This window comes from Leuciscus leuciscus (assembly GCF_965113295.1).
Source record: "Leuciscus leuciscus genome assembly, chromosome: 12".
Taxonomy (NCBI): Eukaryota; Metazoa; Chordata; class Actinopteri; order Cypriniformes; family Leuciscidae; genus Leuciscus; species Leuciscus leuciscus.
The window spans coordinates 38,749,179-38,774,542 of NC_138736.1; the positions used below are offsets into that span (position 1 = coordinate 38,749,179).

General features: G+C 40.4%; 2 protein-coding genes and 1 long non-coding RNA gene across 4 annotated transcripts in view; 2 read left to right on the forward strand and 1 right to left on the reverse strand.

Moving 5' to 3' along the window:
- The window catches only part of LOC309510620, a 62,715-nt gene extending 50,269 nt beyond the window's left edge, over nt 1-12,446 (reverse strand). The window contains exons 1-2 of the long non-coding RNA XR_014210404.1: nt 11,368-12,446; nt 9,198-10,234 (exon numbers count right to left, since the gene is read on the reverse strand). This is a non-coding gene — a long non-coding RNA (uncharacterized lncRNA). The remainder of the gene's footprint in view (nt 1-9,197; nt 10,235-11,367) is intronic.
- LOC309510604 (G-protein coupled receptor 20) overlaps nt 1-25,364 on the forward strand; it is a 55,389-nt gene that overhangs the window by 26,255 nt on the left and 3,770 nt on the right. The gene's annotated exons all lie outside the window — the stretch shown is intronic.
- On the forward strand, nt 1,373-24,977 carry LOC309510586 (interferon-induced very large GTPase 1-like). 2 transcript variants are annotated; one of them, XM_082185427.1, is made up of 12 exons: nt 1,373-1,525; nt 5,762-5,864; nt 8,115-8,702; nt 13,278-13,360; nt 13,490-13,577; nt 14,181-14,263; nt 14,392-14,479; nt 15,045-15,127; nt 15,256-15,343; nt 18,182-18,249; nt 18,529-18,621; nt 19,340-24,977. In XM_082185427.1, exons 1-12 carry the CDS (start codon nt 1,496-1,498, stop codon nt 24,128-24,130), a joined length of 6,186 nt encoding a protein of 2,061 aa, XP_082041553.1. In that variant the 5' UTR covers nt 1,373-1,495; the 3' UTR covers nt 24,131-24,977. The 2 variants fall into 2 exon arrangements, with proteins under 2 accessions (XP_082041553.1, XP_082041554.1); XM_082185428.1 differs by lacking the exons at nt 13,278-13,360; nt 13,490-13,577.

The window sequence follows — 25,364 nt, forward strand, 5'->3', positions numbered from 1 at the left end:
ATTTATTTTATTTGTCTCATTAATATATAATTTGTTCCCTGGCAAAACGTTTTGGCTGAGGGCAAAGTGAAGTTTCATAGCTTTATATATTTAGTCTATTTAACTTTAACGTTGTAGCCTAGAGAGCTGACTTATATTTGACTGAATCGTTTGCTTAATTATTGTATAGCTTCTTGTACCTTTTAGGCTACTTATACTTTTATAATGGCTATTAAAACTGACATGTAACAAAAAAGGTTATGTCATTTTATTTTATATATTTAAAACATATTTCTTTGTGTGCTCCTAAATTTTTCCATTTAGGAGCACATGTAGGCCTACTCCCTGGGAAAAAAAAAATTAGTGTAGAGCCCTGCTGGATTTAGTGCGCAAATCATTTTGTTTACAAATTAGACGCTTTGCAGATGTTATATGTTAAATATTTCATTTTGGATGTGTTCATTGTGATTATATTGGCTGGGTTTATAACAGTTTGTAAAATTGACATGATATCTTTGCTTGGTGCCTTTGGAAACAAAGCTTATTGTCTATTTCCGAATGTAATCGCGTGCATCTCTGATGATTATACAGTGTGTGTGTGTGTGTGTGTGTGTGTGTGTGTGTGTGTGTGTGTGTGTGTGTGTGTGTGTGTGTGTGTTGAAAAAAACATAGATTAAACACACTCGCAACAGACACACCCCAAAACGGAGACGTTATAGCACTGAGCGGAGTTTTGCCGTTGTACTGGACACGCACCGTTAGAATTCTGTTGCTCAACGAATCCTCCGCCATCCTCACGCGATCAGTGAACTGTGCAACTCGTGCTGGATACGTGTTTGTGTGTGTGTGTGTGTGTGTGCGTGCGTGCGTGTTTATGGCTGCAGCCACTGGTCTATAATATCCATAGGCTATATAGCATATATGATGTGGGTATGATTTGGCAATAGAGGACAGCCATACACCGTGTTTTATGTTCATCATGGTCATCAATCTTTTTTTAAGTACTTTTGAATGATATTCTTTAAGTTCATCTCTCAAAAAAATGTGTCAAATGGATGTCACATGTTTAAATATATATATATATATATATATATATATATATATATATATATATATATATATATATATATATATATATATACATATATATATATATATATATATATATATAATTTTTTTTTTTTTTTTTTTTTGTGTGAATGCACACTAGCATCCTGGAAAGGTGGCCACAGTCCTATAGATTAAGGCGTTTTAATTTCAGTTGCTTCTGTCTCTTCCAGACTGAATCGATGACAGTGAGATCAGATATACGTGGATTGTTGTTGAGAACCTTTTCTGCACAAAATAAAACACTTAGCCTATATGCAATAACCTGTAAATCATTAGAAAAACACCAAATACTTTCACTTTACGGTATGTCATGTGATTTCAAGGAACGCTGGTATTTTTCATGTGTGTCAGTATAAATGCCAGCAGAGAACTTTCATTTGCTATTTGGATTTCAGAAGCTTGATAGATGGACACAAGGAGAGACTTCAACACTCAGGTTTGACTTTATTGCCTATATATATTAAATGTATTAGTTTGTTAGCAATTATTCAGTGTTTTAATATATTTTGAAGATCAGAATCAGAAAGTAGTTGTTTGTCATGCCAGGAATTGAGCAGAATTTGTCTTGATTGTTGAACAACGTTATGTCTTGTGAAAAGCACTGCACAAATAAATGTGAATTAAACCTCTTCTGTGGAACACAAAAGAAGATATTGCTATTAATGTTTCAGCTGTTTTTGTCCAAAAAAGTTAACTAAGTAATGACTTATAGACAAAAATCTATATCTATAATCAGAAAATCTTTTATGTTGTACCAAAGAAAGAAAGTCATGCAGGTATACAACAATATGAGGGTGAATAAAAATGCAATGATCATTTTTGTGTGAACTATCTTTTAAAGGGGTCATGAATTGAGAAATAAAAATTTCCTTGAGCTTTTGACATATAAGAATGCGGTACTTTAATGTCATAAACCGATCGGTCTGTGCAGCGCCTGTTCAAGTCGAACAAACCTAATAAGGTAGTGAAAGACTGCAGAAGAAAATCAACGCCTATTTCAACTTTGGCCCCGCCCACTGGTGTGTTGAGATGAGGAGAGGAGAGCTATACAGGATGGACCACAAATAACATTAACTTCCAAAAGATCCTAATACTAGGAATGTGGTTATTTTGTTTATTTTCAACAATATGAATGTCTCAGTTGAGCATTATTTATTTGTATGCGGTACATTTCACTGATATTTTCTTAACCCAGATTAAGATTTTCAGATTAGTCATCGCTGAAACGCCAGAGTTTTGTTCAGCGTGTGTGCTTGACTGAATTCAGCATTATTGCGAATTCTCTCATCATAAACAAGTGCAGATTTATAAGTGTAGACAGTGTAGACAGATTAATTTATTATAATGGGAGTATTTTTTGACAGTGCCTAAACTGGCGCTAGACTCAAGTCAGTGATAATGTTCTTTGATCTTTGCTCACTTAAATAGACAATTTATTTGCTGTTTGAATAACTATGGAAATTTAAGTGTTATGATGAACTTACAATGTTTTTATTATATCGTGATCACGTTAAATGCAACGTGTTCAGTCTTAAAAACTAATTGTATGACATGACTGCAACAATGGGGCTAAAGACAACGAAAATTTTGCTTTTCACTACTCCCATAGTGTATGATTGCAGTGAGATCAGATCTCCATGTAGATAGTTTGTTGTTGAGAACCTTTTCTGCACAAAATAAAACACTTATATGCAATTGCCTGTCCAATCATAAAAAAAACCAAATACTTTCACTTTCTGGTATGTCATGTGATTTCAAGGAACACTGGTTTTTTTCATGGAACCCTAAGCACTCGCGGTCTTCCTCTGAGTCCGCACTTTCGTGACGTAATGTCGCTTTGACTGTCGGGAAGAAGTCTGCTGCGGAGTCCGCATCAGCGCGGGCTCGGCAAAAGTGCGCATCAAGGGCGCAAATCAACCACATGGGGGCGCTCGCGAGCACTCTTCTGAGATCTAAAAATGACAAATGGGACACACTGCGGTCTCACGGACTTAAAACGGACACGCGCACGCGGCAGCCATTGTAAGTCCACAAGACCGAAAGTGCACATGAAGTGTGCCATTTGGGACAGGGCCATGCCAGCAGAGAACTTTCATTTGCTATATACTTTTTTTCTCCTGAATAATGTTTGCCAGAAGTTATCAATTAATCAGCATAGGCTTCCACGATTGACTGATGAACTAACATAGTATACCTATAAATTGTAAAGAAATGTATCCATTTTGTATGTTGAATAATTCCATGTAGCCTAGAAATTTCATTAAGTAGCATTTCCAAGCTGATTTTAGTCAGCCAGTTCTCTAGTTTTTTTATTTTATTATTTAATAGTTATTTGAGTTGAGTGCTTTTTATTGTCAATAGGCATTTATTAAATAATTTTATTTAGTGAATTTGCCTAGGGAGCCAAATAAGCCAGAACTGACACTGAACCTGACCAACTGAAAATGTAGCCTCCTTTTCTTTCCGGTGTCATCTGCAGCTTCAGTTGCTTTTGCATCACAAGTTCAAACCCAGCAACTAAGGCGTCCCAAATGGAACCCTAAGCACTCGAGGTCTTCCTCTGAGTCCGCACTTTCGTGACGTAATGCCGCTTTGACTGTCGGGAAGAAGTCTGCTGCGGAATCCGCATCAGCGCGGGCTCGGCAAAAGTGCGCATCAAGGGCGCAAATCAACCACATAGGGGCGCTCGCGAGCTCCCTTCTGAGATCTAAAAATGACAAATGGGACACATTACGGTCTCACGGACTTAACGGACACGCGCACGCGGCAGCCATTGTAAGTCCACAAGACCGAAAGTGCACATGAAGTGTGCCATTTGGGACAGGGCCGAAGTCATGCACGGGTTTGTTTGATAAACCCAAACCCAGCCCGCACCCGAAACGATTTCCGACAGAAACACTAATTTTAGTTCGTACCCGACCCAACCCGATTGACATAAAAACCGCGACCCGAACCGCACCCGCATAAAATCTCCTTCATGAGGTAGAAAAAAAATATTTTCTCATGTATCACAAGCAATAAAACCAACATTAGGCATTCTGAGTCAATACAATTAATTAAACATTGCATTAAACAACACAATTAAAATAATAGAACAAATAATGTTTTAGTAGGCCTATTTAACTGTAAATTTAAAGCTAGCAGCTAGCCTACATATTAGCAGATTCACTTGGCATTTAAACACAGTTGTCTCTTCTGAAACTCAGCCGTGTTTACCTGGCTGGTCTTCTTTGTAGCAGCATGAAAAATAGGCTAAAACTTTTATTCAAATTGTTAATATATTAAATAGCTATATAAAGCGAGCAAAGTGCGCTCCCTTTAAAGGGGTCATGACATGGTTTTTGTTTTTGTTTTAATATGTGCAATTATAGAATTACTATAGTTTTTTGGACAAAAAACTTTTACATTTGAGTGATTTATGACCTTTTCCCACCCTGTTTCTCATCCTCTGATTCAAACTGTCTGTTTTGGGGTGTTTCCCCTTTAAGAGTTCAGTGTTAACGCCCACTGTTATGATTGGCTAACGTCATTGGCTAAAAGTAGTTTTAAGATGAAATACATTACTTACAGTTTGCGGCGGCGTTGTTGGGCCCAGAATAGTCGGCACGGCCTGATCTTTAAGCAAAAGTTTTCTGGCAAAGCCAGCATCATACTGCGATTTGTTCTCAAAACAGTCATCCTTGAAATGTAGAGAACACACGCTTAAATTAACACTGCCGTGACTGGGACGTCCGCAAAAAATAAACTGCATCCATTTTTCCCTGACGTCTGGATCGTTCGGCAGCGTATTCAAACATTTTGTTTGTCCACAGCCAGGAACAGCACATCTGCGTGGCATCGCAATCTGCTTGTAAACAGACCCACTCGCTGCACGTCGACTGAACATCTTGGCGTGACAACGATGCGATGATGCGAAATGAGGCGTAGTTGTCTTGCGCTGGAGGCGGTCATATGCAAACGCCTGGTACATCACTTCGTACCGTGACATCACTTCTTACCATGGATCCCCAATGAGCTGTAATTAGAGCTTGATTAAATAAATGCTTCGTTTACAATGGGGAGGACGTCTTAAGCTATAAAACTTGCAGGAAGTTTAAATGGTACAAAGACCTCTTATATACCAAAAGATCAAGGCAAATTTGGTTTATCATGTCATGACCCCTTTAATATAATCAATATAGCGTTCAGTCAGATGCAGCGCGATTGGCTACAATGCAGCACCTCAAATAATGCTGTGATTAGAAGCCTTTAATGGTCTTCAGACAGAGTGTGAACACAAATAATCACGATACCATTTGGAAGTAGCAGTCAAATGCACCGAATTGAGTTGAAATAGTCTTGGCTATTGGACCGGCAGTCCACCCGTGTCTACCGCGCGTCCGACCCGCACCCGCACCCGCACCGCACACGACACGACACGGCACGTAAATATTATTCCACCCGTTACATCAAATATCTGCGTGCAGGAGTCTGAACTGAGGTAAACACAGACCACAGATCTCAAACAAATACTCTTGAAAGAGCAAATCAAACAGATTCTAAACTCAAGATTGAGTTGTCCAGAAGAGTAGACTCTAATGAGAAATTAATAATCTGTATGTAGCCTACACATAGTCTAACACACTTTACAGATCTTGTTGGAAGAAGGTCATAATTAATGGTCTTTCCTCAGGATAACGAACAGCCTGTGGAAGAAGGGAGCAACTCCAAACCAGATGATCATGCAGAAATGAGTAAAGAACTTGAACCGTGTGATTCATCACGCAGGAGCATGGGTAAGAAAATAACAATATTGCTTAAAATAAGACTGTAACAAGGTTAGTTGTTGTGGGAAGAAGGAGGCGGGAACATTTAACAAACTTAAAATAAACAAACAACAAAACGAAAGTAATGGCGACAGCCCCTCACGGACGACTGACCACACAAAATCCACATAATCCACACAACTGACCACACATAATCAAAACATAACATAAAAGTCCAGGCCTGGTCCTCTCTCGTCCTTCACTGTCGTCGCTTCTCCTTTTATGCTTTCGCTCCTCTGTGAGAAATACAAGACCAGTGCGTCGCACAGGTGTCGCTCATCAGCAATCACGGCACCGGCCTCGCACCATCCTCCTACGGCCCTCGGCCTCGTCCTGCTCGTCACATATTCAGATCGCCCCTCCTCCTCCGGGGGGGGGCAGTCACGCCGACCGCAGCACCTGGGGTTATGGACAGACGAGGCGAGAGAAAAGGAGACTGAAGCATGAGGAGCGACAGAGACGAGAGAGGGGAGAGAGGGAAAAAAAATCTTGGTCCGGTTCTCAAAACACACTGCCATCTGGTCCTACAACAGCTGGGTGATCTTCTACGCGGTGTCTGGCAGTGGCATTGGATAGTCCTCGGTGGACGGTGACGACTCCTCCGAATATGGGCAGACGGCAGGAGTCCCCTGTTCCCTGCTCCTCCCCATCATGGCGGACGGAAGCAGGCTCTGGCCTCAGGCAAACGGCAGCGACTCCTCCGCTCCCTCACGGACGGCAGCCGCCCCTCCAGTGTAACGAAGGTATGCTGATAAGGGAAGAAGGAGGCAGGAACCAGCGAACATTCAACATACTTTAATAATCCACAATAAATAAACACAAAACGAAAGTAAAGGCGGCAGCCCCTCACGGAAGACGGCTCACCTTGGGACTGGTACGCCAAGGAAATGGCATCCACTATCCAGTGGGCCAACCTCGGTTTGGACACAGCCTTTCCCATCTGCTGACCTCCAAAGCAGACAAAAAGCTGCTCTGAGCTTCTGAAGCTCTGCTTGCGGTCCACACAGTGCAAAGGCTTGGTCTGCCTCCATCGCGGAGCAAGGTGGGAATTTTGGGAACGTGTTTCAGTGGAACAGCTGTCTTCCGCCTGAACGTGTTCTGGCAGTTCAACACTGACTGTGCATGCTCGCTGGTGAGACGCGCTGTCATATTGACCGAGTCCAACTCCACACCGAGAAAAAGATGCTCTGCACAGGGGAGAGTTTACTCTTTTCCCAGTTGACCCGAAGCCCCAGAAGGCTGAGGTGCCTGAGCAACAGGTCCCTGTGTTCACATAATGAGCATGCAATGGCTATCCTGCAGGCCAAAGTGCTCAATGCAGGGGTTGATGCCCTCTGGGCGAGGGATGTACCAGCAAAGTACGGTCGAAACCGCGGGCCAGTCTGCTTGTCGCCAAGGCATCCCCTTGCGAGAAGCGCTCTCTCCCGGCTCAGCCGCAAATGCAGAGTCCTCCGCAGGAAGTTGTTCCAGCCCGTCCCCAGGCCACCACTAATACCTAAACAGTTAGGGAGGCGGCCCCGAGGCGGATGACCCGAATTTGCAGGGGTCCACTTCCCCCAGAGGAGGGTCGGGTGGAGAATCTCTACCTTGGCTCTGTTCCACCACTGGCCCAATGGCCAGCAGTACCCAAATTCTCACTCAAGAACGCGTGATTACTGAAGAGCGACACCTGCGCGACGCACCGGTCTCGTATCTCTCACGGAGGAGCGGAAGCATAAAGGAGGAGCGACGACAGTGAAGAGTGAGAGAGGAACAGGCCTGAGTTTTTATGTGATATTTTGTTTCTGTTTTGTGTGGCCAGCAGTCGCCCGCGAGGGGTTGCTGGCTTATACTTTCATTTTTGTATTTGTTATTTATTTATTAAATATGTTTGAATGTTCGCCGGTTCCCGCCTCCTTCTTCCCGTAACATCTGAACAGCGTTACAGTACACTAATATTACAAAAAAGTATGCAGTGTATGTTCTTGCTAAATTGCTCCGAAATGTATTTTGTGCTACTAAGTTCTAAAATACTTACAGTATAAATAATTGGTTAATTTTCCTGGTTGTTGCCCCTTTATTTCCCAAACTTTACATATAGTTCCCTTATCCTTACACATACGTTCTTTATAGGTACACTTTTATTACTGAAAAGTACAATGCAAATTAGTTTTTACTTATTCAGCACTTTCCGGGCTGTAATCTAAAGGGTTACCAATAGTTCTGTGCTCTATATCCTAGATCCCAGTCTGACCATCGTGTTATTTGGAAACTCGTCGTCAATCCAGTTTGGACATGAAAACATTCTACTAGGAGAAAAACAGATGAATACTGAAAATGCAGAAATATCCAGCATTGTTCCTTTACAGAGGAAGATATCAGAACATCACGTCTCTGTGATCAACCTGACTGGCTTACATGAGAATGATCATGTGGATCATCTCACTGATCAACTAGTGAATGAAAATGAAATCCACGCTTTCATCTTTGTTGTGCAACTGGGCCAGTTAACAGATGCTGATAAGATGGGTCTTAAATGGGTTCAGAGAGTGTTTGGTGACAAAGTTCTTCAGTTTGTGACAATTCTCTTTACCTATGAGAGAGAAGAAGAGTATGACACTATAATAGATGATCTGAAGAAAAACCCTGTTCTGGAGAAGCTGCTGGAGAAATGTGGTGGAGGATATCAGACCTGCGAAAAGATGATGAAAAAACAATCAGAGATGAAAGACTTGATGAACAAGATTGAGAACAATCAGCAGTGCTACACTAGAGAGATGTACAACACAAAATTAAGAGAGAGAGAAGACCTGCAAAACAGGGAAAGTGGTGAGAAAACATGTTTTTGTTCCAGGTCTCATAAGAGTTGTAAATGTACAGTACCATTTCACTTTCAATGAGCTCGTGTTCTATATGAAATATACTTTAACAAGTGTGAGATTTTGTCAACCAGAAAAAAGTATCAAAAACATAATTGATGGGTTGAGCTAGAAATATAGTGCAAATGTGTGTGTTTATTTTAAATGCTGCTCTAATTTTGGATCCTTCTACAACCTGTATATTTATACACAGAGAGAAAATGCAGTATAATTTAATAATAATTTCACATTTTTACACCAATTTCTAAAAGATTCAGTTATTTAAACGATTATGGGCCCTATTTTAATGATCTAAGCCCAAGGTCTAAAGCCAGGGCATGAGTGCACTTAGGCTGTGTCTGAATCCACTTTTGCTAGTTTAACGACGGGAAAAATGGTCGGCATGTAGGCGTCTAAAAGGGTTGTCCCTATTCACTTAATGAGTAATGTGTGTTTTGGGCGTAACGTGAAATAAAACAATCAGAGTCTCATCTCCCATTCCCTTTTAAAGCCAGTTGCGTTCGCACCATGGCGGATTTATTTATTTAGGCCTACATGGTGGAATTTGCAAGCAGAAAAACTAAACGCGTCTCCAGAGATCCAGGATCTGCTCCATTTGCACTCTGAAAAAAAATAAAATACTGCTCCATTGACTTTAGACCAGGTTTTCACAGATGGGCGCAGATGCATTTGCACAATGTGGTGCAGGACATGAAAATGAAAACTGCGTCGGGCTGAAACTAGCAAAAAACACTTGCATCGCACCTGACGCTGCATTGCACCGGATGTATGATAGGGCCTCTGTGTCTTACGCCCATTTCACACTAGATGCGTAAGCAGAGCGATAGCAGCACAGGAGCTGCCCATATGCAGAGCAGAAGTAGCTCACACTCATTGTGTATTCACACTGGCAGAATTTGTTTAGTGCAAAGCAGAACCGTTGCTTGTATACTAAATCAAGAATGGAAAGATGAGTGTCGTCCATTGTTTATGACTTTTTCAGGTGTACGCCACGGACCACCCCTTACGCAAAGAAAATATAAAATAAGTATAGGGAAAAATATAATATATTGCATTTATATATTAAAATCTATTGAACAATACATAAGGAATTTCAACATGTACCCTTAAGTAATATCAACACTTTCCTTGTAAACTCAACTCAAATACTTTGTGTAGCAGAAACATAATTCAACTGAGTGAAAGTAACTCACGTGTATAACATAGTAAATATATTGTCACATATCTTTCAATATATGAAAAGCGGCAATTCCTTATGTATTATTCAATATATTGTAACACAATATTCAATATATTAACAGAATATATATTATTCTGTATATTTTTCAATATACTTAATTTAGAATATTGATCATAAACATATAGAAATATATTTTCTTTGGGTAATGGACTAGCTGCCATAAATGTCACATGCTTTAATTTATGATGGGCAGCATACTCTGCTGTGATGCTACACTCACCAATGCAAAAAACAGGCATTTCCTTAAAGGTGCTCTAAGTGATGCGACGCGTTTTTTAGGCCCAAACATTTTTTGTCACATACAGCAAACATCTCCTCACTATCCGCTAGCTGCCTGTCCCCTGAACACACTGTAAAAAAAATGCGGTCTCTCTAGACACCACAGGCTCCACAAACGGCAACAAAAACAAACTGGGCTCACCCGCACCACGAAACACAACAAACAGTGCTCCAGCCAATCACAGACAAGAAGCATTGGAGGGTGGGGTTTGGGGGTTAGTGCGCGTGCACATGAAGGGGGTGTGTGGAGGAGAGAGAAGCATGAAGAGGGAAGTTTGAATTATGGCAGAAACATGACCAAAGAGACGACGTTTCGATGAACGAATTGCAAAGAAGAGGGACAAGGATAAGGAACGCGTGAAGTCCCGAATTTACATCAGAAAAACCTTCGAAAGGTGGCGAGAACTCCGCCGGCAGAAGGGCTTCCAATCCGACATAGTTGCTCTGTTTTTGCAGAACAGGTAAATCCATTTTTCTTTCTAAACTGACGTTCATGTTCGCCAAACCAACACAAGGATGTAATTAGCTAGAACTATGCAGTCAGCGTTAGCTTTGGTGAATACAACATATATGTTTCAGCTAGCGATCAATCTCTATTGTAAATGATCAAGCAAATTCACAGTAGGGCGACAATTTGTGTGAATGACTGTTTTCACCCACAGTTTGTTATGAATTTGAATATTCATTTATAGGCTATTGACAACTTTGACTAAATTTGTTTACGCCGCCGCCGTTGTTTATGCTCACTGGGAAACGCGAAGCTAACGTTATCTTGCTATTATTGCGTCCTTGTATGGGAGCTATAGTTATAACCTCAGGTGGCGAAACGATTAAGATAATGTTTCTCTTTTTCTGCATTCTCTTCTGCAATATATAAAAGCATTTATCTAACTTGGCGACATTACACATTGAATGAAGTATCAGTAAAACTTAACTTTGTTTGTAGTGACTATTTTGACTTTCCTTTATGCCGGAAGGGAGGGGAGGAGGGAGGAGACGGGATGAGGAGGAGGGAGGGTCTAGCTAGCCTCCGTTTTGTTTGACAACAATTCGAATATCAACAAGAAGTTACGACTCCCGGGATCGCTTATAGCACCTTTAATTATATATGAAGGCAGTTGTCATGATTTTCAGGTGCAAAAATGAATGACTTCCAGCCACATAAGATAAAAGATAAAGATAAAATACATTTAATCTCTCAAGATCTCAGCAGAGGATGTTTAAACTAGTTTGACCTTATTTATTTCATATGCATTCAAAAGTGGTTATTGAAAATTAACAGCTTTAGATGATGATGTTTTATTGATTTCATTTGAAGTCACCATTATGGTGATTAGTGTAGCTTTAGTTGGAAACTTTGGCTCTTTACATTTTAACATTAAACTTTCTCTGACTGACTTGTTGTGGCAAGAAAAATGTGATCAGGAGTGAGCGTAAAATACCCCACAGATAATTTTTATAGCATGTTAAAATTGCCACTTTTTGAGGGTGAGCAAAAACGTTCCATTTTTGTCTGTGTCCCTTTAAATGCAAACGAGCTCCTGCTACTGGCTTGTGCTCAGCTCATACTGACATGCCCGGCATACCGGCAACAACAAAACAGTACAATCTCACGCACTGAAAATGTCAGAAACTGTCAGTAGCAGGTTCCAGCCTTTTATGTTCAGTCATCTGTCACCTGACTGTACTGTGCATATTAAATGCGCGTTTATGAATTATCCAGATGTGTCAAGTGGCCGACTTCAAAGGGTTTCACGTGAGGGCAGAATCAGTGAAAACGGGCAGAGACAATGGAAGATTTAGTAACATTAGCTGTACAGAGTGTCATAACAAACAGAGATAACTTAAAGCTGCCGTCGGCAAGTCTGGCAGATTGGGTCGATTAGCCAAAATTTTGAATGTTTACAACTCTCATGCCCCTCCCCACTACCAGCGAGCACCCTCCCATCGAGGTCGTGCTCGTCAGTGCGTCACTGTGCGTGTGTACCTGATTTTCTGTGAACGCGTCCGTCTCTTCAGCATCTATCAACACCATGGACTCGGAGGTAGGCTGCCCTGGCTAATCTATCCATAGATAGCAATAACCGAGGAATTGGAAGCTTGTTAGTAGATTTTCTCTCCGCCATCACGCTTCATGCAATCTCCAGGCGAACTTCAGGCGTGGCGTGTGCATGTGATATTAACGTCCGCGAGTGAGGGGGGATCTGTGGCGTGTGCACGACCTGTGATTGACAGTCAGATCTCACACCCCCCTGCGCTGATTGGACCTGATGAAGCGGGAGCGCTGGATTTTTGCAAAACAAATAACATGCTCCAGGTGGAGCTAGAAGCTCGGGTTTTTTTCTAAAACCACCTTATGTATGTTGTTCTGTCGGATTATAGTGTCGATTACACTGAATATGATCAAAAAAAATTTGCCGACGGCAGCTTTAATGTTAAAATGTAGAGGGACAAAGTGCCCAACTAAAGCTACACTAATCACAACAATGGTGACTTTGAACGAAACCGTTTTTTAATAAAACATCATCATCTAAACCTGTTCATTCTCAATAAGAACTTAGATGTATGAAAGAAATAAAGTCAAACTGGGGGTAGCTGTGGCGAGCAGCTTCCACTTTATGCTTCCGCTCCTCCATGAGAGATACAAGACCGATGCGTCTTGCATGTGTCGCTCATTAGCAATCACGCCACCGGCCTCGCGCCGCTCTCTCACGGCCCTCGGCCTCGTCCTGCTCATCACATTAGCCTATTCCATAAAGTGTGAGTGTGTGTGAGAGTGAGTGATTCTAGTTGTTAACAGCAGGTTTCATTACTAATGCTCAATCATCACTTAATTAATCATTTAATAATCTAATTTACAGCATACAACTGCTGCAGTGTTACTTTAACACTCTGTAGTGTGGACACTAAGTTGTGGCAGAATCAAAGAGTGTAAAAATTGCAGTAACATTCTGATTTTTTTTTGTGTTTGTTTTTTTTGGTACTGTTGTCGCTTCAATAACCAAGACGAGGAAACTGAAGAAAAAATCATTTACACTGCTAAAAGCCAACCCTTGTGCATCCAATCTGAAAAAGGAGAAATACAAATGGTAAGAACTGAATAAAGTATTAGTTAAAAAACATTTTAACATTGACATTTAAATTGCAAACTGAAAGAATAAATGTAAGGAAACTACAATAAAAATCAGTGAAATATATGTTAAATACTCTACCTGAAGGAAATTGAGCATCCAATCAACTCTCCTGAGACATGCATAACAGAGGCTACACTTTCAGACCCCCTTGTTGCAGCATCCAGTTGTCCAGGTAAGAATTCACAACCTTAAAAAAGTATACGGTCTGTTTTTTAATTATAGACACCATTTGCAAAGATTTAAAGTATATCAACCAATTGTGTGGCCGTAAAAATCTCGATGATAGATAACTGCACTCGTACAGTGTGAGTTGGTAACCTTGCTGAAATCGCACAGTGTATGGCTGCCTTTAAACGTACCCCAGTGTGTCACATAACCTGCTTTCTGGAATACCCCCCAGTCGATGGTCTTTGACTCTTATTTCCATTATTGGTAAACGTTTGGCACCCTGTTCTGCCATGCATTTCACAGTTTTTGAAAGTGTTGTGTGTGTGTGCGTGTGTGTGCGTGCGTGCGCGAGTGTGTGTTTGTGTGTGATTCTGGTTGTTAATAGCAGGTTTCATTAATGCTCAACCATCACTTAATTAATCATTTAATAATCTAATTTACAGCAAAACTGCTGCAATGTTACTTTAACAATCTGTAGTGTGGACACTAAGCAATGTTCATTTATGAGAGTTGTGGCAGAATCAAAGAAGTAAAGATTGCAGTAACATTCTGAATTTTTTTTATTTAATTATTATTATTATTTGCTGTTGTTGCTTCAATAACCAAGACGAGGAAACTGAAGAAAAAATTATTTACACTGCTAAAAGCCAACCCTTGTGCATCCAATCTGAAAAAGGAGAAATACAAATGGTAAGAACTGAATAAAGTATTAGTTAAAAACATTTTAACATTGACATTTAACATGCAAACTGAAAGAATAAATGTTAGGAAACTACAATAAAAATCAGTGAAATATATGTTAAATACTCTACCTGAAGGAAATTGAGCATCCAATCAACTCTCCTGAGACATGCATAACAGAGGCTACACTTTCAGACCCCCTTGTTGCAGCATCCAGTTGTCCAGGTAAGAATTCACAACCTTAAAAAAGTATACGGTCTGTTTTTTAATTATAGACACCATTTGCAAAGATTTAAAGTATATCAACCAATTGTGTGGCCGTAAAAATCTCGATGATAGATAACTGCACTCGTACAGTGTGAGTTGGTAACCTTGCTGAAATCGCACAGTGTATGGCTGCCTTTAAACGTACCCCAGTGTGTCACATAACCTGCTTTCTGGAATACCCCCCAGTCGATGGTCTTTGACTCTTATTTCCATTATTGGTAAACATTTGGCACCCTGTTCTGCCATGCATTTCACAGTTTTTGAAAGTGTTGTGAGTGTGTGTGCGTGCGTGTGTGTGTGTGTGATTCTGGTTGTTAATAGCAGGTTTCATTAATGCTCAACCATCACTTAATTAATCATTTAATAATCTAATTTACAGCAAAACTGCTGCAGTGTTACTTTAACACTCTGTAGTGTGGACACTAAGCAATGTTCATTTATGAGAGTTGTGGCAGAATCAAAGAAGTAAAAATTGCAGTAACATTCTGAATTATTTTTTGCTGTTGTTGTTTCAATAACCAAGACGAGGAAACTGAAGAAAAAATGATTTACACTGCTAAAAGCCAACCCTTGTGCATCCAATCTGAAAAAGGAGAAAAACAAATGGTAAGAACTGAATAAAGTATTAGTTAAAAACATTTTAACATTGACATTTAACATGCAAACTGAAAGAATAAATGTTAGGAAACTACAATAAAAATCAGTGAAATATATGTTAAATACTCTACCTGAAGGAAATTGAGCATCCAATCAACTCTCCTGAGACATGCATAACAGAGGCTACACTTTCAGACCCCCTTGTTGCAGCATCCAGTTGTCCAGGTAAGAATTCACAACCTTAAAAAAGTATACGGTCTGTTTTTTCTTCTTCAATATTTTTTATTATAGACATCATTTGCAAAGATTTTAAGTAAAAAATAATAATTAAATAATAAAAAAATTCACTCAATATTATTCAAGGTAAACAGTAAAACTAACATTGTTAAGATAACACGCTAAATATTTTAACCTTTTTAAACCTGCATTGACAGGTTTATACGTACTGTAACGTAATTTTGGCATTATGTCTGCATTATGTGTTACCTATACTACGAGGTTTTAGAAAATTAGGACCAACCAGGACGTTCCCTTTCAGTCGAGAACGTCAGACGTAGTTGACGTCGACTGAATGGGATCTTATTATGGAAAGCGCCACTAGAGCTGCCACCTTCCAGTGCCTGGACGAAAGCCTCCTGACCCCCCGCAACTTTGAGGCGGAGAAGGGCAAGGCTTAGGCCAGGGAAGTCAACTGCTGTTCCACAGGACCACTGGGAAAGCGTACCCTGTCAAGGAAGGAAGGGATGCTGCGGAAACCACATCCTGGCTGAAGGGAGGTAACATGTGGAGAATACACATATGGACTGGGCGAATTATCGGGCAGTACAACATATGGAATGTCACTGGGATGACTCCAGCCTATAACAGAGGGGAGGATCAACCGACAGTGATGACAGAGCGGACTCTGCCGAGGGAAGACACAGGCTTGCCGCAGGGAGCCGTACCGTGGAAGAATACACATATGGGATCGCCGTAGGGATCACAACATATGGACCCAGCCTAACACAGGTTCCACCAGTGCATATGAGTGATAGGCCTGGCTTCGGACATTCCGCCACGTCCGTTGCCGAAGGGTATGGAGGAACTCGACAGGGTTCGGTTTAAGAGGGAACTCTACTGGAGCAAAAAATTGTGCACGTATCCAGTACATAGGAGGGGAATGAAAGCCGACACTTCGAACTGTGCTTACGGTGACACTGGCTTCATGTGAAGGGAGCCCACAGGAAGCAACGGTTCGACACAGGCTAGTTCTCTAGCGAACGTGTATAGGTGTCGCCCAGCCCCCAACTCTATTTAACATCTGTTCAGCGAGGCACTCTGTGTCAACACCTAGGAGGGAGCAATACCCATGCTTAGGAGGAGCTCACCGCCCAGGTGGGCACGTGCATCTTGGGAAACTTTCTCGCCAAGATGAAGGCAACCACTTGTAGTGGGCCAACCTGTGCTTGGAAACAGCCTTCTCTTCTGCTGGTTTCCATAACAGACAGAGCTATGGTCAAACTATGTTATTTTTAAATACATACATATGCACACAGTCAAAGTTTTCCATTGGTTTTGTCACAGTACATCCTGTTCAAATTGTTAGATGTTAAAGTTATAAGGTTAGATGTTAGAAACATGGTTAGTTTAATATACAGTTTAAAATTTCCACGACACCACCTGGCTTGGCAGCGCCTAGAGCGGGCTGGGCGTCCCTACTGCGGTCAGCTCTATGCTGAGGCCTGGCTGGAGGCTGCTGCGGAGGCCCAGTAGAGCGGCGGCAGGTGAACACCCTCGGCGACGAGCAGGCGAAGGAACTGCCACCGGCGGCGGGGTGGCAGCAGCGGGCTGCCGGGGCAGGATGTGCCGAATGGCCTCCGCCTGTGCTTGGGCGGCAGAAAACTGCTGGGCGCAGTTCTCCACCGCATCGCCGACCAGCCCAACCTGGGAAATTGGGGAGACCAGGAACCAAACCTTGTCTGCATCCACCATACAACCAGGCTGAGCCAACGATGGCGCTCCTGGACCACTAACGTGGACATCGCCAGACCGATCACGCACGCCACGACACTCGTGTCCCGGAGGGCGAGGTCGGATGCAGTGCGGAGCTCACCTATGAGCGCACGGTCTGGACTACCCTCGTGCATGTCCATGAGTGCCCTGGCCTGATAGACCTAAAGCAGCGCCATGGCACGCAAGAGGAGGCGGCTTGCCCACAGGCTTTGTAAGCTCTGTCTAAATTTCAAGCACAAAAATTTGATGCTGTTAAAACAGCAGTTGAGAGCTGTAGAATCACCAGCAACTGGGAGAGTCTTCCTAGAAGAAGCACCGACACACTCGCTCGTTGTAATATAACAACACTCTTCAGAGACATCGACGTGAAGACCGATCGGCTCTGAAGCAAAAGACAAGTGGTGCATGCATCCGCTTCCGTATTTATGCCTGCGTGGTAACTGCGGATGAACCATCAACCTGCAACACTAAGGACTTGACATAAGCTTCAGCCTCATCTGGGCGATTAAACTGCTTTTCTAAACCTTTGTGTGTGACACAAAAGTGGGCAGGATGCCGAAATTCAAACTTGACCCCTGGAATCCCCTGTAGCTGCCAACACACTTCCGAAAATGCTGTGCTCATCTCGCTCAGTCTCTAAATGCCTCAACTGCCTTGCTTGACATAAGATGTCAACACAATCTGAGTGATAATGTAGCCTAGCAATGATGGCGTGTGGTCACTCATGAGGTGTAGGCTTTGACTGCACTATGCGGTGAGATCTGTCAACAACGATATCTTTATGAAGCTGAAGTGCACCCTAAAGTAGATTAGAAACCGTATAAGTAGTGGCAGGTGTATTTGTAGGAATTCCCATCATCCTCATATTATTACTTATTATTTGTTAAAGCACTGCAGGCTAACTTAGCACAACCTTCTCCATAGATACCCTAACTTCATTTCAAATAAATGCAAAAATATTTGGTCTTGGTGTGAATAGCCTATAAACCCGCAGTCAGCAAACCAAAGGTAATTTTAGTGGCATTCCTTTTTCAATTTCCTTTGTTTCCTTTGTTTCCTTTGTCTCACAAGATGAACACACAATCAATAAAGAAATAATGGAGCACACAGCTACTTCACTGAAAAAGGAGAGACATGTGGTAAGTACTGCATAAAGATTTAACAGAAGCAGGAAAGTTGATACAGAAACCTTTAAACACTCTATACTTACTACTTTGCAGTTTTTGTGCAAAGGTATAATATGCAAATGCAGTAAAGCCTAAGAAATATACTAAAATTATATTTTTTATGTGGTCAACAACATCTATGTGCACAGTACTGTGCTGTCTTTGTACAAAATTCAATTAAGACTTATTTGAAGAAAAGTACCTAATTTTAAGAATCTTTAACATTGGTTTGCATTTTTTTGGCATGTATAGATGAGAATACATGTTCGCATGTTAAATGTGCTATGGAGCATCGCTGCCTTTCTTATCATCATTTTCATGGACTGTGTCAAACAACTAAAAAAGGTAATATAAAATAATTTCAATAACTGGTAAACAATAAAAATCAACAGGGGGCCCACTATACAATATTATAATGATTCTTAAGCCACGATATGATATTATTGCTATTTTAAACATTTGAGTATGCGAAAATGCTGAGTATTGCGATAAAATTTACTTGCAGTGTATTGCGATTTATTACCTTTTTTCAACTGCAAATGTCCCCAAAGGAAAACTTTGCCCACATATTTTTATGTCTGTTCATTTCACATCTTCATTTCCATCTCCGTCCATTCCTTGTTATATATTTTTCTTTCTCATATTTTATAAATTTTTTTATAGAAAGTACAGTTGTCAAATAAAAATGTTTGCAGTAGGGCTGATTTACTCCCACACAAAATATTTCAGTACGCTATATAAAAATATTTTTCCACCCCTATTTTATACTATATAGGCCTACTACACATATTCTTGATAACTACCATGCTATTTTTTTTGTGTGTGTGTGTGTGTGCTGTTCATTCATGTTCTCTCCAACTGTTTTCCCCTTTTTTGAGAGACAACATTCATTATTTGTTCATGTAATTCATGTCTTGTTCGTGTTATTTAATAGGGGGCTTCTTTCTAGTTGTTGATTACAAGGTTCTGAATTATTGTTTATCAGTTGTTTAACAACTGATTAATGAAGAACCCTAATTAAGTGATTCCCAGCAAGCTGACTTAAATTATTCTGTGTTTTCAGGTAATCTTTGAAAAAGTGCTTTCAATAGAGGGCAAGAGATTGGGTCAGGACAAAGAGGGAAAAAATAGCGAAAAAGTAGAAAATCTTTTTAGTAAACTTAACCTTGAAGATCAACATGACAAACTGGGAACTGGCGATTTTCTTCAATTAACTGAACATTCATTTCAAACCCACGAGTCTTGTGCTGAAAAGGAACTGGTTCAGACGTTTACACAAAAACTACTGATGATGAACTACAGAGCAAGAAACATTAAAACCAATGAGCAGACCAATGAACTGATCCCCACGCTGAACACAAACGATTCACAAAACCAGGCTGATGCTGATATTTTAAAAGAAATGTCTTTATCCACTGAAGAAAAGAGAAATTCTTACCCTGTAAACCCGATGGATGTTCAGATGGCCGTGTTTCATTGTGCTGATGGTTTCCTGAAGCAGCTGATGGTCACTAAACTGTCCCAGTGTCAGTACGCTCTGCCTTTGCTTGTTCCTGATCCATTAACACAAAAGATTGAGTTTCCTCTTTGGACATTTAGACAAATCAACAAGAGCTGGAAGATGAGAAACACCAACAACGAAATCATTAGTCAAATCAAGCCGATCTACAAGGCAGAAACTCCAATGGTGTTTTTCGTCAGGTTTGGCTCCGTGTCTTCATCCAAGTCTCAGCTGATGAACCGTTTGATCAATGAGAGACACAACACGTTCTTCCACAGGAACTGCCCAGGCAGCAGCAGAACCAGAGTCCTGATGGATGGAGTGGTGGAGATTGCCTGGTTCTTCCCCTCTGGGAAAAACACGGATAAATTCACGGACTGTGTTGCATTCTGTAATTTACACGGTGATGCAGGAGACCATGAGAAACAGCTGCAGATCCTCTCTGAAATGGCATCAGTCAATGTTGTTCTTCTACCACAACTTCAGAAGAATGACAGAAGCATGATGAAAGTTCAAGAACTCTATAAGGACTCAAAGCCACTTATTTGTCTTCTTACTGAGGATGTTTCAACCATCATTAAGACACGGAAAGGAAAATACAAGATTGGTCTGAAAGACAGAAATCAGTCAGATGTATCTGAAGAACTCAGAAGAGCTATAAATGATTGTCTCTCAGAATCACCTTCCATGTTCAGACTTGAAGATGTGTCCAACTCCAAACACTCAGACATCAGAGTAGATGAGGAAGATGATGATGACTGCAGGAGAGGAAGAGAAGCAGCACAGCAGATGATAAGTTTACTGGAGAAGAAAGATCTGACAGAAATCAAAGAATCATTTCTGCCCTGTCAGGGGAAACTGTGGCATCAGTGGTGTCAGAAGAACAAAGAACTACATCGACTTCAAGCAGATGAGATAGAACAGGAAATAAGTAGAAAACACAACGAAATGAAGAAAATTCGTGAACAACAGCATGAGTCTGACATCAGTGTGTTTATGAAATACTTTATAAAACAAATGAACTCACGTGGCGAACATAAGATGATGTATTTTCTTAAATGGCTCAGAATCCTCCTGGATGAATATACCTCAGCTGATCTTTCTGCTTTACATCACAAGTATAATGAAAAATGGTCAACAGTCTTAAAACTGAAAGAGAATCATAATAAATCTAATCAACTCAAGGCTGAACAAACTGAACTTGAGAAAATATCTGAGGAACTTCAAGATGCAACCTTTGGTTTGGAGCACATCATGAGGGAGATCGGTCAGATCTATGAGTCATGTTCATCTGTGATGAAGAACATAAAAGACATGCAGTATAACTACATGTTTCTTCCGAGTCTTGCAGCAGAGATGATGACCTCTGGATTTCCACTGGAGCTGATGGATGGAGATGCTGCTCATGTTCCTCTGGTCTGGATCTCTGCTGTTATAGATGAACTCATCCTGAAACTGGGAAACCAGACCAGAGTCTTTGTGCTGTCAGTTTTAGGGATTCAGAGCTCTGGGAAATCCACAATGCTGAATGCCATGTTTGGACTTCAGTTTGCCGTCAGTGCTGGAAGATGCACCAGAGGAGCTTTCATGCAGCTGGTCAGAGTGTCAGACGAGATGAAAACACAGATGAACATGGACTATATTCTGGTTGTTGATACTGAGGGTCTTCGTGCTCTAGAACTGGCTGGAAGATCAACAAGACATCATGACAATGAAATGGCCACATTTGTTGTCGGTCTTGGAAATATGACGTTGATCAACATCTTTGGAGAAAACCCAGCTGAGATGCAGGACATTCTTCAGATTGTTGTTCAGGCCTTCCTGAGGATGAAGAAGGTCAGACTGAATCCCAGCTGTGTGTTTGTGCATCAGAATGTTTCAGACGTCACAGCTGGAGAGAAAAACATGGAGGGAAGAAGACGGCTACAAGAGACACTGGATGAGATGACAAAACTCGCATCAAAAGAAGAAGTCTGCGATGAAGAATGTTTCAGTGATGTAATTGCATTTGATGTTCAGAATGATGTGAAGTATATTGCTCACCTCTGGGAGGGCAGCCCTCCCATGGCACCACCAAATCCAGACTACTGTGAGAATATTCAACAACTAAAGAAAACTATTATGTCTCATGCCTCTGATTCAGATGGAATGATGCTGATAAACTTAAAAGAACGTATTAAAGATCTCTGGGAGGCTTTACTTAACGAACGATTCGTCTTCAGCTTCAGAAATTCCCTGGAGATTGCAGTATACCGGAAACTGGAGACCGAATACAGCAAGTGGTCCTGGAGTCTTCGCAGTGCCATGATGAAAACTGAGAACAAACTACACAACAAAATAGAAAATAAAGCAATTCATGAGGTTAATGAAACTGATCTTCAAAGAGATATAAAAAAGACAAGAGAAGAAGTGAAAACCTCAATGTCAGAATTCTTTGAGAAAGACAAAGATAAAGATATACTGATTCAGTGGAAAACATCATTTGACATCAAAATCAAAGATGTTCATGACAACATTGTGAGAGAAACAAAGAGGAAATTAAATGAGATTCTTCAGCAGCGAGACCTGAAGAAAAAGATTGATGATCAGAGGACACATCATGAAAACACTCTCTTTGAAAAGAGCAAAGAACTTGCCTTAAAACTCAGAGACAAAGCAAATGACGAAGAAACACTGAAGAAAGAGTTTGATTTGTTTTGGAAACAGTGGATGAAGGTGATCATCAGAGACACTCCAGCTATCAAAGACATTGACATAATGAGAGACTTGAGAGAGATCCTGAGTGACGTCTATGAAAGTGTTGGGGGCGAAAGCAGTGAGTACAACAATATTTTCAATGTGACAACTTATTCAGATTATGTTATTTTCATAAAGTCCACAAAAACAGGAATAAGAAATGTTGTAAAGGGTGTATGCAGAACAGTTAAAGAAACATTTGGATATGCTCGAGTTCTGACTCCAGAGAATGAAGCCAAAATAAGATCATTAGTCACAGATGTTGCACTTGAGACAGACAGAATGATTCAGTCATCTAACATTTCAAAGATGGGCTACAACATCAGCTGCATTCAACTACTCACAGATTACATCAAGGCAAAAATATTAGACCATCAGGAAGGACCAGTGAAATATAAATTCAAGAAAGAATTCTTCATAGATTTGGTTCTTTCCATCTGTAAGAAAGCAAACAAGATGATCACTGACCAATACAAATCGTTCAGGGAGGCCAATGATCCTGTTCTCTATTTGGAGAAGAAGCGTGAAGAGTACTATAGTATTTTCCAGAAATACTGTCATGGAGCAACATCAGCTGCCATTTTTGGTGAGATCATCTGTCAGAAACTTAAAGAGCCCATTGAGCAGAGTGTCAACAAACAGACTGCCAGAGATCTGGCAGATGAAATGAGAACAAACTGCCCGTCACTGAATGGAAACCGATCAAATCTGGAAAAACACATGCTGAAGACACTGGCTGAAAAGGGGGATTTTAATAAATACATAAACTACATTCAAAATCCCAGAGATCACTTTAAGAGATTCATTGGAGATGAAGTAAGTCAGTACATCACTGATAAGTTCAGTGTCAGTGTTTTACCCAAGATGAAGGAGAACATTGAACTCCTGCAGCAGAAGATCATGAAAGCAGCACATGAATCTACTGAACATGTTCAAGCAAACAAAGATGTTGATTTGTGGTTGAAGAGTTTCACACAGCAGCTCTCCGATGAACTGATCTTCTCTGAAAAAGACCTCAGTGGAGTGAAACATGATGATGTTGATGATTTCAACCTCCTAGAAGATATAATAAGACAAGAACTTCCTGTTGTAATGTCTGACATCAGTGGTAGATTCAAAATGAATTCTTTTCCAGCAAATCTGGACTATAAGGACAAACCAGATAAGCTTCTGATTGATCACCTCTGTCAGTGCTGTTGGGTTCAGTGTCCATTCTGTGCAGCCATCTGCACCAACACCATAGAAAACCATGAAGGAGATCACAGTGTTTCTTTCCATCGCAATACTGGACTGAATGGGATGTCTTATAGAGGAACAACAAACTTGTCTATTAGTATCTGCACATCTGCAGTAGCAAGTAATCGATCTTTTTATCCTAAAAACGAAGATGATGCAGTCCTCTGGAGAGAATACAGATCAGCAGGAGGAGAATATGCAAACTGGAAAATCACCTCTGACCTCTCTGACCTGCCCTACTGGAAGTGGTTTGTGTGTCGATTCCAGAAAGATCTGGAAAAGTACTACAATAAAACATTTGAGGGGAGTGGTGAGATCCCAGAGGAATGGAAAAACTACTCAAAAAATGATGCTTTTGAGAGTTTGGATAAATATATTTAATTGAACAAGGAACATTTGTTTCTTTTTGGTTTTGACTCACAGAACACAGTTTGCAATGAGTTCCTCACTTCAATTGTAGCTATTCCACAAACCAGTATTTGTGAACTGATCTCAACTGAAATGTTGTATTCCACAGCTCTAAACTTCTCTAAAGTTTGCACCTCCTACTTTAAAATAATGAGTAAACTAAGTAAGAAGTGCCATCTGATGTCATCTGATTTCAAAGATGCTGCAAACTATTAGCATAGCGTGGCATTCAATGTAAAATATAAAGATACTTTATTCTTTGCTTTTCATTGGCTGTTTTTACCCTAACTCGAGCAAAATGTTCTTGCTGAGTCATGGTGCCATCTTGTGGTGTACATGTGACTGTGACATGATTGACTAAAACACATTGAGATCTCAAGTGGGAAATTTAAACTATAGGATTCCCACTGTCACTTTGTCTGCAATGTGGCGCAAGACAATCAATGTTGGAACAAAATGTCTACTTGTGAAAAAAAACAAAAAAAACAATTTGTTATTTTAATTTGCTTTAGTTTTCAATGTTTAATTCATTTTTTCAGTGTCTTCTAGTTTTATTTGTTATAGTATTTTTTAGTTAGCATTTTCAATCTCTCAAACTTTTTTGTTTTATTAAAATAGTTAAAATGTGTTTAACTATGTTAAAGGGCTGTCTAGTGTTATCACTATGGCAATGTACTTATATTATACTGTGTACCTAAAAGTAAAATTAGTGTGGTCATTGTTAATTTAGCTAGTTCACTCAGCCTGCCATCATTAAGTACACCAACCTGTCTACTCCTCTCGATCTCTGCCACCTGGAAATAAAACTTTGTGAACTGAGTTTACCTGTGTTGTCTCCTTCTGTCCACTAACACCTATATAAGAATAAGATCTTTTAATTTTACTGACTGTATTAGGCTACTGCATAAAGAATAAATGAAAAAAGCAGCATTTCTAGTTTTTCTTCTATATCTTTACATATAGGAGCCTAATTTAGTTGAGAGAAACCAAAAGTTCAAACAAAATAAACTAAAACAAATACCTGATGCAATATTTAGGCCTACTACAAACAAACGAAACATAAAAAAAAAAGACATACACAACAGGTCAATCGGAGGCTGTAAGTTTTCTTGTAGGTGTGAGTATGAATGTGTGCGAGTGTGTCATCCCTGTGATGGACCAGCCATCTCTCTTGAATTTATTTCACCTTCTTTTATAATAGTTGTAA